Here is a 15,522-nt window from a genome sequence, read left to right as displayed (position 1 = left end):
CACTGAACTGATTTGACCTTGCTCCCAGGAGAGAGTTCATTTAAGATTAGACAAGTTCCAAGTCAGTGAATCATAAAACAATTAAAGAACTAAAAAGGAAATGACTTTTTTTTGGTGAACTCTGCAAATTCAAAAACTATTTAAAGACAGGTTATTATTTTTTTTTTCAGGTTATTATTTTTATGTTAGGAATTCCTCAGTGTTGATGTGTGAGGGCAAAAGGTTTGGCTGTTAAGTAAGACAATGATTAAATAGATACTATATGCCAAGATTGATCTAACCAAGTAAGTATTGAACTTCAAAGGAATTTCCCTTTAGGAATAATCTTTAGGACAAATTTACCAAGCACACAAGAAAATTAGGCTCATTACATGGTAGCAGTATTTCATTTTTCAACTGAAACTTCTCTCAAGTAAGTCCCTCACTAATCTATTAATAATAACAATAATGAAGAGAACAATAGAAGTAAACATGCAGAACTTTCACATCCAGGTACTAAGCGAACTGCTTTATGCTCACGATCTCATTTTACAACTGAAGAACTTCATTCGCAGTGGGAATAAAAGATTGTTCAATGGCACATGACCAGAACTTAAAACTGTTTAATGGTAAAGCCCATGTTCTTCACTACAATGCCACGTTGTCTCGTTTCTAAAATAAATTTATCAGTAAATGACAGAATTTGCTACTATTGAGGACATTCAAAACATGTTTCTGTAGACTCTGAAAACAAATTTTTAAAAAGCTCACACTACTTTATTTCTTGGTAGGCATTGAAATTGGTTCCTAGCTTCCTTGGGTGTTGACATTGAAAAGGATAGTCGTCATTTTAAATGTAAAAGTTCAGTTTTGTTTGTAAAACAAAACAAAACAAAACAAATACAAAACAATTGCCCCATATGCTAAAATTACACTAATAGTTTTTACCCCCCCCAAAACACACACACACACACACACACACACACACACACATGCACACTCCTTGACGGACTTTGTGCTGGTTTATCTATATCATCAGCATCTGGCAGAGTATCTGCCGCATAATTAGTATTTGCTGTTTACTCCCTAATCAACAGCAAACTCCACTGAGGGATGGATAACAAGAACCAGGATCCTGGACCCACTTCCTTATCCTCATCTGTGTGCTATATACCGTATTTCATTTCATTGTTTTTCCATTGTAAAAATAAAATACTTCTAGTTTTTAATGTTTTCCTTTAAATTCCAGTTAGTGTATAGTGTAATACTAGTTTCAGGTGTACAGTATAATGTTTCAGAACTCCCACACATCACTCGGGGCTCACCATGATGAGGGTTCTCTTAATCCCCATCACCTATTTCACCCATCTTTGCTCTCTCTTCGGTGATCATCATCTGTTTCCTGGTTTGCTTCCCTTTCTCTTTCTCTCTCTCTCTCTCTCTCTCTCTCTCTCTTCCCCTTTGCTCATTTGTTTTAATATAGAAAATTGGAAAAACAGAAAAGTATAAAAGAAAAAACTGATCTAACTTCCACCACTTAAACCCCCTCGCCCCACATTTTCATATATTTCTTTCTAGGATTATAGCAGTTGATTTGCTTTAATTTAATAGTTAATATCATGCTATTGCAATTTTCCCCTATCCTTTTCCTTGAATATTAACATATGTATTTTTGAATGTTATTGCAATCACTTTGGGAGCATATTTAATATTATACTTTCTTTAAGTGAACATATAATAATTTATTCAACCACACATGTTATGTACTCAGGTCACTTCTCATTTTACACTGTTATGAAATAAAGCAGTGATGAACATCCTTCTGCTTGTTTTTTTTTTTCAGTACTTTGGACTATTTTTTAAGGACGAGTTTTTTAAAACTGAATTAAGTCAGACACATTTAAGGTCTATATTGTCATATTATTTCCTTACTCATTTTTATAGTTGTCACTCCCTACCTATTTTACTTCACTTCTGTGAACACTGGTAGTCTTATTTTTTTCAAAAAGTCTTTGCTGTTTTAATTTGCATTTTTTATAGTTAGTGTGAACATTTCACTCCATCGCTTTTTTTTTTCACCAGTGTGCTGATACCTTTTGGTGCAAATTGCCTTTTTTGTGTCTTTTGCCCGGTTCTGTTTCAGCCTTTGAATTGTCTTATCAAATTATATGAGATCTTATTATATTAAGAATGTAAACTGCTAGTAAGAAGCTTTTGGTTTACAAAGCCTCAAAAAAAGCAGTTCTTAATTCAGTTAGGAAATGAATTACACAGAAAAGCAGTCAGATAAATTACTTTATGCTTAAGTAAAGGAATTGCTTTACTTAAGAACAGCATTAAGGAGGGCATGTGATGAGCACTGGGTGTTATACACAACTGATGAATTACTGAACACTACATATGAGACTAATTGAATTTAAATTAAATTAAATTAAATTAAAAATGTATTTAAAAATATTAACTCATTGTGATATTTACAATGAAAAACTATTTGGTTAGTTGTTGCCTTTAATGTGAATTTCTTCAAGATAATTTTTATATTCTTTTTAGTTTTATTTAAAACAACTACTTAAAATTATTTCCACATTGTTATTTTTTTTTTAATGCTCATCACTGGCCCCTCTCTTCTAGTCATGACACTTTTGCTTTCAAGTTTTTCATTTTTATTACTGTCTTGGTAGCTCATGGGTCATCTTTGTTAGGGTATCTGAGTAAAAATCCTATTTACTCAATACCAAACACTTTTTAAGTCTTACTGGATTTACTTCTTACGTACACCTGAATGCATTCTCTTATTGTTTCCATTTTCAGGAAGGAGAAGTCAAGGTTTTGAGAGGCTGAGTATCAGTCCAAAGCCACTCAGCTGATAAATGATAAGGTTAAAATTCACACCTCCTGAGCCCCGCTTCATTCTTAACTTTTCCTTCATCATACTCTTTTGTCCTCTCTTCCATTGATTCTGTAATTCATTAAACAACAACAACAACTCTTCTTGTGCTTTTATGGTAAATTTATTTTAAGAGAGAACAATGACTTACTCAGAGAGATGGTTTTCTAATGCAGTTTTAAAGCTGGTAGAGACTATAGAACTTTCAAAGGACCTTAATGATAACTTGGGCAGTTAGCCTGCTGATCTAAATCCTCAAAAACTGTCTCTGACATCAGACTAGCAACACTTAATACTTACAACATTTATTGAATCTTTATTTTGTGTAAGTTGCTATATTGTTAAAATATTTTAAAAGTTCTAATCATAAATGACATTAATAAATATCGAATAAGAGCTACAAATAATGAGCAGCAGGATTAGGGAGGGGTAGAAATCACTTCTGGCTGGTGTAGACAGAAGGCTTCATAGAGGAGTAAAATTCAGGCTTCTATTTGCCACCGACTGACACATGACTAAATTATATAATTTTACATCAATTTATTATCACCTGATCACCATTTTAATGTTGCAACTTTGGCTAAATGATATTACCAGAAATAACCACTCTGGGGATAAACAGAATCTGTTAAGTGTCTAGTGTTTCACTTTTTGTTGTTTTAAAAGGGGCGGGGAGGGACACATTTTTTTTTAAAGATTTATTTATTTATTCATGAAAGACAGAGAGAGAGGCAGAGACATAGGCAGAGGGAGAAGCAGGCTCCTGGCAGGGAGCCTGATGTAAGACTCCATCCCAGGACTCCAGGATCACGACCTGAGCCAAAGTCACTGAGCCACCTAGGCATGGGCGGGGGCGAGGGGGGGGATCGTAAACAGCTTAGTACAGAGCCTGACTCAAGGCTCTATCTCAGGACCCTGAGATCATGACTTGAGCTGAAATCAAGAGTCAGACGCCTAACTGGCTGAACCACCGAGGCACCTTTGTTTTTGTTAAGTGCACGCGTGCATAGAAGCTATCTGAGGTAATCCAACGTGAGTTGACATACAGGCATTTAATGTCCCTGCCATTAAGACAATCCTATATCCTTCATACATAAAAGGCAATTACACCTAAATGGGTGGAGAATACTGTCACGCTTTATTGTTATTGCCATAACTGAGTCATTTGTCTTGATCTTTGAACTAGAAATTTCAGATATATTCTTCCTCTGACTCAGATCAATTAAGTTCATTGACATGAACTTGTATTTCTTCTTTCACAATATTGAACCTTCAATTCAGACTCAGATTGGTGACATAGAGGAGCCAGGGGAAATAGGAGACATGAATTGTAAGAGAGATCAGGGAAATAAACATGATTTACAACAAAAGAGGGATGGGAAGAAACTTCTAAAGAATTAAGTATTCCTGTCTTAGGAGAAGAAGGAAAAGTAGGTGAAAACATAATAGATAAATTTTAAGAGGGGCTTGAGAAAATAATAAAGAGTTGAAGGAGCTGGAATATGAATATTTATCTGAAAATACAACCAAAGAGCCTGCACTTCCTTTAAAGTATATTTTTAGTGAATGCTTGTTGATTGATAGAAACACATATAATGGATTTTCTATTCATGGCAAAATTCAAAATGGATTTGAACATTCCACATTTAAGAAATATAAACATTTATTTACAACACATTTGCAGAAATCTAAAAGGAAAGAATTATAATTAAGATTTATTTGTGCATTGTTTAACAGGCTGTGAGATAAAGAGAACTAAATGAGATAAAGAGTAGCTAAAGGCAGAATATAATATTTACATCATCCAACACTACAGTTTAGCACAATGTTTGGCATAAGCCAGGCACCCAGTAGATGTTTGTGGAATAAATATTGACTGAACTGGAGCCCAGACCTCTGAAGAAACATTCCAATAAGTGTAATTGTTTTCAGATAATTAGAAAATAATTATAAATTTTAAGAAGCATATGAATTAGGAGCAATGTTCTATCTTAGAATCAAAAGCTTTTATATAATTTTACACTTAGTCTACACATTCCCGAGTCAAGCTGCTTATTCTTTTTTTTTTTCATTCATTTAACACATTTTTCATGAGCATTTACCACGATGAGCCAGACACTGTTTCTAGGTGCTTTAAGCAAAATAGGGTGACATTTGAGTAAACCTGAAAAAATGAGGAAATGAGTCATGCTGTATAGCTGCCTTAAGGGAAGTGAGTTTCTGGCAGAGGCAATGGTAAGTGCAAGTGCCCCAAGGTGAGAGCATGCCTGGATGTTCAAAGAACAGAGGCTGATAAGGGGCCCCTGTGTGGGCCAGTCGTCGGTTAGCAACTGCCTTTAGCTCAGGTCCTGGTCCCAGTGTCCTGGGATTGAGCGTCTTGAGTCTGGCTCCCTGCTCGGTGTGCAGTCTGCTTCTTCGTCTCCCTCTGCCCCACCCCCTGCTTGCAGTCTTCCTCTCTGTCTTAAATAAATAAATACGTACATAAATAAAATCTTTGGGGGAAAAAAAAATAGAGGTTGATGAGAGACACCTGACTGACTCAATCAGCTAAGCCTCCCACTCTTGGTTTCAGCTCAGAGGTTGTGATCTCGGGGTTGTGGGATCAGCCCGCAAAGTGAGGTGGGGGGAATCTGCACTCAGTGCTCAGTGTGGCTTCCCCTCTTCCTCTCTCTCTCTCTCTCTTTGTGCCCCTCCCTGCACTGATGCACTCTCTATCTCTCCGTTTCTCTAAAATAAATAAATAAATCTTAACAAACAAACAACAGAGGCTGATAAGACTGGAACAGAATGAGGGAAGAATAATAGGAGATGAGATTAGACATGAGAGGGGGCCAGATCATGTAGGGACTTATAGGCCATGGGAAGGATTTTGGATTTTACTCTGAGTAAGAGGCAAAACCATGGGATAGTGACAGAATTTGACTTGATTTAGTCTTAACAGAGCGGGGAGGAGAGGGTGGAGAGAGACTTTTTGGAATAAAGGTAGAAGTAGAGAGACCAGTTTTGAAGTTACTTCAGTATTTAACATTCGTGGTGACAGATGCTGGGGGGAGTGGCAATGCAGGTATGCAATGGTATTCACACCTGTCTTTCCTTTCTCTGTTACCCTACCAAAAGTAGTAGAGAACACATAAATGCAGCTACATACATGAGTGCTGAAGTGTGCCACCGAAGCGCAAAAATCGATTGGGAAGGGATCTAATTATTAATTCATAGCAATTGCTGAGTGTTGGGGGCTGTTTCAGGCACTATACAAGCCTTTTAAATACACAAATCATCTAATCATTAAATTACACCATACAATACCATGATTATCTCCTCTTTACCAAGACATAGAAAAGTTAAGGAACCCATTCAAACTTGTACAGCAAAAACAGCAGAAATGGTATTGAATCTGTTCAATAGATAGATAGAAATTGAGATAAAAATTGATAGAAAGATAGAAATTGTTGTAAATCAATTTACAGATTTACATGTGGAAAGAGTCCTATTTAGAGTGAAGAAAAAGAGCCAATCATCTGAGGCTGAAATGGAACAAACATGTATGTATGTATTGGGGGTAAGGGAGAGAATAGAAAGAGGTGAGGTAGGTGAAGACAGTCACAGAGAGGTGATGTGTTGCAGTCCTTCAAAGTTGGGTGGAAACCCTTAAGATATGATACAGTTGCTGATAGGGAACCATTGCAGGCTTTCTAAGACAGTGTCATAGAAGAAAATGTTTCATTGGACGCAAAAAAGGCAGTGCAGTAGAATGTATTATAGCAATGCGCTGTAGTATAGACTAGCGGTTAAGAGTGTAATTAGGAGGGCTGAACTGCTTTCAGGTCCTGGGTCCGCTGCTTACCAATTAGGTGACTTTGAGCAAATGATATAAACCTATTTATTCCCTGTAAAATGGGAGCAATTAATAACAGTCCCTACTTTATAGGATTCTTGTGAAGATTACACAAATGAATCTCTTTCAAGTGCTTGGGCAGTTCTTGGTACCTGGCCAGTACTTAGGAAATGTTAGTTAGTATTATGAATCCCACAGGTGTGTGCAGGAACACAAATGTTGAGGAATGGGAGAGCAGAGACAAGTTGGTTAAAGGACTGCATGCCGGTGGAGGACAGGAAGGTACAGAATTATGGGGAAGCACACTTCTAAAAGGACAAGTAGCTGCCTGTATGAAGGTGTGTAAGTGAAGACTTGGGTTTCACTGGAAATGAATGAAGCTCTGGGAGGAACTGCCAAGTCCAGCTGTTAGACATTACCAGGAGTAGTGGGCAGTAATGCCTGACAGGTGTCAAAATCTTTAAAGAAGTCAAGACTGTGGGGGACACCTGGGTGGCTCAGAGGTTGAGCGTCTGCCTTCAGCTCAGGTAGTGATCTCAGGGTTCTAGGATTGAGTCCCACATCAGACTTCCTGCAGGGAGCCTGCTTCTCCCTCTGCCTGTGTCTCTCATGAATAAATAAATAAAATCTTAAAAAAAAAAAAAGTCAAGACTGTGGCTTAGAAGTAGCTAGAACAGGCTGTTGTTTTAAGTCCACCATATCTTATATCCAAATTTTTAGACAGATAGATGCAATGGAATATTATTCAGCCATCAGAAAGAATGAAATCTTGCCATTTGCAGTGATGTGGATGGAATATATTATGCTAAGTGAAATAAGTCAGAGAAAGACAAATATCATATGGTTTCACTCATGTGGGATTTAAGAAAGATGACAGAGAACACAGGGGAAGGGAAGGAAAAATAAAGATAAAAGCAGAGGGAGGCAAACCATAAGAGTCTCTTTACTATAGGAAACAGGCTTGCTGGAGGGGTGGTGGGTAGGGAATGGACTAAGTGGGTGATGGACATTAAGGAGGGCACACATTGGGATGAGCACTGGGTGTTATATGCAACTGTGAATCACTAAATTCTACTCTTGAAGCTGATAATGCACTATATGTTAACTAAATTTAATTTAAATAAAATTTTTTTAAATTAAAAATTACAAAAAATTTAAAAACCCCACCTCTTTGGGCTATTCTAGTTCTTAAACAACATATGCCCTTGATAGAGATTTTCACTCGAAGCTCAAGCCTGTAGACATAGTATTACCATAATATTATACTTGAAAAAAAAAAAACCTGCATTGTTTTAGGGAGGATTTAAGGCCATTTTCATGATACATAAAATGTAACAAGATCACATAAACCAAAAAGGGACAAAGTAAAACAGTGGAAACAGCAGAGTCACGAATCAGATTAAAAATGGATGTGGCAAAAAAAAAAAAAAATGGATGTGGCAAAGATGAAACCTGTATACATTTGCCCCAGGTGGACCACAGGATTGATTATAGGCTTTTAACCAGTGAACCAATGCTGTTCACATGCATATCCAATTACAACAGAGAAAAAATTAGTGCCCTGTTTGTAAAGAAACTTGATGGTATGGCTATGAAAAAAAAATCAAGGCAGAGGATTTTTGGCAAAAGGTGAAGGATTTATGCAGACTAAAAAGAAACCAGAGTATAGAATAGAATATTTGGAGTAAAAGATGGAAAGAAAATTAGGGTTTTGAAGAATGACTTTCTCAAAGTAGAGAAAGTGCACTATGCACTTTAAAAGGTTTTTCTCCTTTTAAACTTTTGCAGCTAGTTGAGGGGCACATGCATATGTGAATGAAGACTAAAGATGACAAAAACATTTATTTCCCCTAGATTTATAAGGAGAAAAGCTCTGATATGAGTTAACACTGCCTTATGAATTTTTATTGTGAAGATTGCACTTTTCATCAACGTGAAAAAAACAGTGGACAAGAAAAAAATAGTAAATGGTAGTAGTAAATATGAAATTAAGTTACAACTAAAGTAATAAGCTAAAATACACGATACTTTTTTTTAATTATCAGAACTAAAACATAGGAATTGAAAAAGGCCTTGGGGAAAACATGGGCATTGATCTGATGGCTAAACTGTAAAGGTCACATACTTGTAAATATTATTTTTACTCTGAAATGTCTGTTTCGATTTACATACTTAAAAATATTTCTCTTTCATTAATTTTCAAAAAAAGATGAACAGCTACACCTCAGAAACTGCCAAACACACTGAAGACTTGCAGAACATTTTCACCTGGCTTTTTTTTACAGGTGCTGCTAGAAAGGAAAGTTTAACTCGTGTTAACTACAGAATGGGTGAGGTCGGAGGTTGTTTTATCAACTGTATTAGATGCAATGGCAAAGAAAATTTCCCTTATCTACTCAAGACCCATGGAAACAATTGGGTATATATATATATTTTTTTTTTCCCCCAAACACTAAAGACATGTTTATTTATACCCAGGGCTATGACCGTTTATAATAAATGACTGATCCCTTAGGATATATATTTAGTAACACCATGAGCAGAGGCCAGACTTTTGCATTAACTTCAGTAACACAAGCTTCTTTAAGCCAAACACATCACATACCACTATAATTGCTGTTTGACTTACTTTGCATGAAATTCTATGTGTAGGGGTTTTATTAACACATTTGCACTGAAGTGGGAGGCAGGGAAGCAATAGATTTTCCTTAGATCGCTCATGAAATTGTGGTGGTGGTGACATGGTATAAAGGATGCATCCACTAGAAAAGCAGGATAAGCCTCCAAAGTCACCAGACAAACTGGCCCCGCTTAGATGTGTGTATATACATATGTACATATTTATGTATCTGTACATATATACACATCTGTATATTTCCACGGATATGGAGCTTTATGTGGACATGCAGAGACATGACTCTCTGAAATGCTAAGAGTCCCCAGTGATTCAGCTGTTATGCGTTTCTCTCCTGGCTCTTCTAAGGAGCAACAGAAAGGACACGACATTCCTCCTGGAGCTCCAACCTGTTTCGTAACTCGCCTTGCAATCAGCATTCAGGCGAGCGGGGCCGGACAGGCCGGAACCCCGAGGCCGATTGGCTGGCGCAGGAGCACCCGGGTGTGGACGGCGCGCCCCGCCTCGCTCCCCGGGACGCAGGAAACCCGGGCGCCTTCGAGCAGCGGCTCCTCCGGGCTCTAAGGAGCCGAGGCCGTTGTTCGTGCCCTCGGGGTCTTCCCTTTGAAGTCTGACTCTCATCTTCCAAAATTCCCTTCTCGGTGGAGGTTGCCAAGGAAAGCCCGAGGTAGGGGCGCGCGATGCTGAGGGCTAGACGGGGACAAGGTCGCAGGAAGGGTCGGGCCCCCCAGTCTCCCGAGCTTGGTCCCGGGGAGGAGGGAGGGGGCGAGTCTTCTCGGCAAGTGCCCCGGGGCAGTGGGGTGAGAACTAGAGTCCCCCGGGGGGCTCGTGGAGCGCCCAGCTCGGTTTTCAGCGCTCGCCGCGCGCACTGAGCTTTGCTGTCCGGAGCGCGGAGAGCCGCGCGGCAGGTGCCCCAGCAGGTGCCCGCGCAGGTGCCCGGGGCAAGCATCAGCGCCCGAGAGGAGCCGGGGCCAGAAGCCGCAGAGGCGGCGGGCAAAGTCCGGGATGCCCAGCCGCCCTCCAGCTGCCCGTGTGGACTGTGACTCCCGCCCCCCGCGGGTCACCCATCTCATCGATGGCCTCTGTTTTATCCTCAGGTGACGATGGATCCTGAAGGAGGCCGTAAGGGGAGAGCAGAGAAGAACTTCTGGAAAACGGGCAAAAAAAGGTAGCCAGTTTGTTTCACTTTCATACCTTACATGGCTTGCGAAATTGGGGAGACGGATTTCTAGTCTCCAGCTCTGAAATAAACGAAGACGTGATATTTTTAACCTCGAATGCAAGTGGTTCTTCTGCAGAGGTGCCCTGGCTGAGTGAGGACGGCGTTTACATCTTCCCACGGCCTTCGTGAGCCGCTTCCTCAGCCTTCCTGCCCCCTGCGCGCCCCGTGCTCACATCCTTTTCTGTGGTTTATGAGCTTTCTGCTTTATAAGCGATGTTGATCGCCCACGTACCCGAACATGTGCTGCTTGTGCTCTGCTCCGTGGTCTGGTCTCTAGCTTCTGGTTAAACATAAGCATTCTGGCCACATAAACATTGCATGACTGTGGCATTGGCAGATGGGACAGAAGGCCAAAACCACATTTAAGTGTTAATGTTGGTTCTTTTTTTAAAGGCCAATAAAAACTGACCCTTGTAGAAGAAATTCTCAATGAGAAGACGGCAGTACCAAAGAAGCTACTAGCATTGTGTGTAATTATTGGTAATGGAACCACACAGGGAATTTTTAAGTACATTTTAATCATGGTACAGTGTCTATACGGGGAATTTTAAACTTTGCTCAATAGGTTCATTGTTAGTTGCACATTGTAATAAAAATTATAAGATAACATAAGTTAGTCGCTTTTCACTATAAAAGAAAAATGCAGATATGGACATCACGTGGGTTTTTAAAAATAATGTTAAATTTGAACTGACTTCAATATGACCTCATGATTTTTAAAATAGTTTACTTTCTCTCTACCGAAGGGGACAGTAGTAATGAGTACACTTATTGCCAGATCTTGGTTTATGAATACCATTCCTCACTAAATGGAATCTGTACTCCATGGAGAAATGGCTAATTACAACCATGGATATTGGGGATGGGGCGGGGGAGGTACAAAATGAGCCTGGACCATCCTGCTGTTCAAAGAGAATTGTCAAAAAGAACACAGGAGCTGACTTCACTATGCCTGATTGTGGAATACTGTATACAGTATAGTCCCTGAATCTTTAATAAAATTCTGAAACGAAGAAGAAAACTGAAGAGGTGGGAGAGGTAGTGAGAATAAAGGAATATTCTTCACAGAAAAATGCCAGTTATCATATTGGAATCTGCATTGTTATAATTGATTCAGGCAAGGATTATTATGGATCTCAAACCACTCAGGCAGAAGTTCTAAGAATTATCCCAAATTTTTACTAATTGGAAAAAAGAAAGTGGGAATTTTCAGTGGAGAGATTTTTGCAGTTAACAATCATAACCAAGTGATGAGACTTGGCACCACTCATGGTGGAGTCTTGTGTTTGTGATATGACACCACCTGGGAAGTATGTTTGCAAAAACATTTAGTCGGAATCCCGTCAAGCTTCTAGACTAATGCTGTCCAATAGAGATATAATGTGAACCACATTTGTAATTGTTAATTTTCTAGTAGCAACCTTAAAAAAAAAAGTGAGAAGAAACCAGTGAAATTAATTTTGAAAGTATATCGTAAAGAACCCAGTATATCTAAAATATTATTTCTATATGTGATCAGAATTGTTAATGACACAGTTTACGTTCTCATTTTTATGCTAAGTCCTCAAATCTGCTGTGTATATTATACTTCCTGCACATCTCAACTTGGGCTTATTTTGAAACTGACATTGATCCAAGATGCGGAATTTTCTACAAGATATCTTGTTACTACAAAAAGTCAGTGTGGGTGGAGGGGGCAGAAAGACTTCTGGATTTAGAAGAGACTTAAGAGACAAAACCATCTGATATAATGTGTGAACCTTGATTACATCTGAGTTCAAAATCAAAAAAGGAAAAATCTGTAGAAAATGTTCTTGGGAAATTTGAATGTAGATTGGATATTAGTTGACATAAAAATTGCTTTTAATTTTCTGAAATGTGAAAATGGTAGGAAAATACTTGAACTGCCATGATGTTTGCAACTTACTTTCAAATGCCTCAGCAAAATATTAACAATGATAATGTATACTTACTTCTATAGATAAAGAGCATACGGTAAAAATGTTAACAGTTATTGAATCTAGGTGAATTTTGTGTGGGTAGGCATTATAAGTATTTCAATTTTTCTATTTGAAAGTTTTCATAATGAAAATTTTCATATACACAAAAAGAAAAAACTTCATGGAGTGGAAGGAAGATATTGCTCTATTTTTACACTTTTTTTGGATACCTTAAGGAGCTACATCCTTAATACATGAACACTTAGCGATATTGGAGTAAAAAAGTACTGAGGGTATGTGGAAATACATAGTGAAGAAATATGTTGCAGTCCACACATACCTTCATTTTATTATTGGTTTTTATGCATACAGCCTTTTTTTAAACAAAAATTGTTTTTTTGGCAAGTAATTTTTTTTTGGCAAGTAATTCTTATTAAACTGTGCTCATCATCACTGATTTTAATCTGTTCTTAGTACAACTATAGATTTCTTTCCTAGTCTTATTGAGAAATAATTGACAAACAACATTATATAAGTTTAAGGTACTCAGCATAATGGTGTGACCTACATATATTGTGAAATTATTAACATATTATGTTTAGTTAACATCTATCATCTTATACACATGCAATAAAAAAAAAGCAAATTTTTTTTCTGCTTGTGATGAGAACTCAGGATGTACTCTAAACACATTTCATATGTATCATACAGCACTGTTAACTGTATGCATCATGTATGTTACACCCCTGGCACTGACTCCCTTATCTTTGTACCTTTGGATCAAGTTCCTCCAGTCTCCACCTCCCTCTCAGCCTGTGATAAGCACAAACCTCATCTCTTTTTCTGAGTTGTTTTTTTTTTTTTTTTTTTTTACAACTCTAAGTTCTAAACTGGAATTACAAAGAAGCATGTGGCTTTGCTAATATATATAATGCTTGGATGATAGTATCATGTGGGATATATGTATTTCTAAAGGTCTGATAAGTGACTTTTGTAAATCCTGTGTTTCAAGCCGATAGGGATAAATTAATGATCTAGTAGGGATGAAAGATCAGTATAGAAATGCATTTCTGTATAATGCAGTATCTTAGAAGTCTGAGGTTGCACTGAATAGCTTAGTGTTCAGGGGATAGACTTTTCCGTTTAAACTTGGCTTTGTTCCAGCTGTGTGACCTTGGACAAGTTCGTGAACTCTCTTCACCTGCAGTTTTCTCAGCTCTGAGAGAAGGACAAAAACGTGCCTGCCTTGCAGAGATTGAGATAAGATTAAATAAGGTTGTGTATGGGAAGTGTTTACGTAGGCGCATTTGGAACGTTGTAAGTTTTCCAGAGTAGGAGCAGTTTTAGAGAATGAAAAAATAAATAAAAGGCTTCGAGCTAAAATTCAATTATATGTGATTGTGTTTTCCCTCTAATCCTGGTTCCAGAAATACTGAAACCAGGCTTTACTGGGAATAGGGTGGGGCTATCTCTGAAGTTATGTTTGTGTATTTTGTGTGTTTTCATGTCCATCTAACATTATTTTAAAGCCAAAAATGGGATAAGCTGTGGGTTTTTTTTAGAAGTCTCTTCAATTCTTTGACCTTGCACAGCGTAAAAAACAAAGATGAATTTACTTTTGAACTTGAAAATCTGTGTAAAAATGATGTGATTCTTCCTTGGAATAGTCTTACATTTGTACATATGAAAATAAAGATGCGAGTCTGCTTTTGGTCTGTTTGCTTTCATGCTGTAGATGGCAGTTACACAGAGTGGAAAACAGCTTACAGTTAGAGTCATTTGAATCTGGGCTCAAAATAATAATTAGCCTTCTTCTTCCTGAGGACAGCTTTATGACGGTTTACAGACCATCTTTTTTGATCATAGCTTTTCTAGATTGAATTTATTGCTGTAATGGTACATTTAGGGCTCCAGACATCCTTTCAGAATTAGATTGGATTATAGAGAATGATTTAATTACTTTTCTTCTGAGGTTAGTTTATGCTCAGCATCTGATTGCCGCTACTCTCCATTTGTAGAGAGAATGATTAAGGATAATACGTAGGTAATACATAGAATATCAACTGCTAGAATTGCTTAGATGATAATTAAGAGAATTAACTCTGGAGAACGTGAATGATTTTCTAATTACAGGTCTTCCTTAGCTTACGATGGGGTTATTTCCCCCTAACTCCATCGTGAATTAAAAATATCATAAGTTGAAAATGCCTTTAATACACCTAGCCTACTGAACATCATAGTTTAACATAGACTACCTTAAACATGCTCAGAACATTTACATTAGCCTGTAGTTGGGCAAAATCATCTAACGCAAAGCCTATTTTATAATAAAGTATTGAATATCTCATGTAATTTATTGAATACCCTACTGAAAAATAGAATGGTTGTATGGGTACAGAATGGTTTTAAGTGTATGGGTTGTTTACTCTAGTGATTGCATGGCTGACTGGGAGCTATAGATTACTGCCGCTGCCCAGCATCACTAGAGAGTACTGTACTGCATATTGCTAGCCCAGGGAAGACATCCAAATTCCATACTGGAAGCACGGTTGCTATTGAATGAATAACACTTTATTACCATCCTGAAGACAGACCATTATAAATCGGGGACCGACTGTAGAATAAAAACAGGAAGCTCTTTTTTTAAGCATTATTGTTAATAATTACAAAAGTTGTATGTCTGTGTATTCATCATAGAAAATTAAGAAATACCAAAGGCACAAAAAAGAAAATATTTTGATAGAAATCTCAGTACTTAGTGATAACCATATATACAGATTTCTAAGATAAAAACATTTTTAAACTTATAAATGGAGTCACACTGTTAACGTATATTTTTGCAGAGTAATATAGAAATGTTTCTTTGTCCTATTTGTTATTAAATATAGGATCTATGTTAATTTTGTCATTTATAAATTTACATTTTTAAAAAAGTTTTGTGTAATCCTGTTGCTGTCTTTCAGTAAAAAAAATGAGAAGAAAGAAAAGAAACCAACTGTCAGCACGTTTGCAATGGTAAGTCTG

The 15,522-nt window shown here is 37.6% G+C and overlaps 2 protein-coding genes across 3 annotated transcripts in view; one reads left to right on the top strand and one right to left on the bottom strand.

Annotated features, from left to right (window-relative positions):
* RUNDC3B (RUN domain containing 3B) overlaps nucleotides 1–15,522 on the bottom strand; it is a 297,797-nt gene that overhangs the window by 171,111 nt on the left and 111,164 nt on the right. The gene's annotated exons all lie outside the window — the stretch shown is intronic.
* ABCB1 (ATP binding cassette subfamily B member 1) overlaps nucleotides 9,792–15,522 on the top strand; it is a 95,674-nt gene continuing 89,943 nt past the window's right edge. Inside the window, exons 1-3 of one of the 2 annotated variants that reach the window (XM_041728224.1) lie at nucleotides 9,792–10,003; nucleotides 10,434–10,504; nucleotides 15,462–15,513. In XM_041728224.1, coding sequence (XP_041584158.1) covers nucleotides 10,440–10,504; nucleotides 15,462–15,513 — 117 coding nt within the window. In that variant the 5' untranslated portion in view covers nucleotides 9,792–10,003; nucleotides 10,434–10,439. Of the gene's footprint in view, nucleotides 10,004–10,433; nucleotides 10,505–15,459; nucleotides 15,514–15,522 lie in introns of those variants that run through there. The other variant, XM_041728225.1, reaches the window with a different exon arrangement.

The sequence above is a fragment of the Vulpes lagopus genome, chromosome 13, assembly GCF_018345385.1.
Source record: "Vulpes lagopus strain Blue_001 chromosome 13, ASM1834538v1, whole genome shotgun sequence".
Lineage (NCBI taxonomy): Eukaryota > Metazoa > Chordata > Mammalia > Carnivora > Canidae > Vulpes > Vulpes lagopus.
This window is presented reverse-complemented; position numbering and strand designations above follow the sequence as displayed.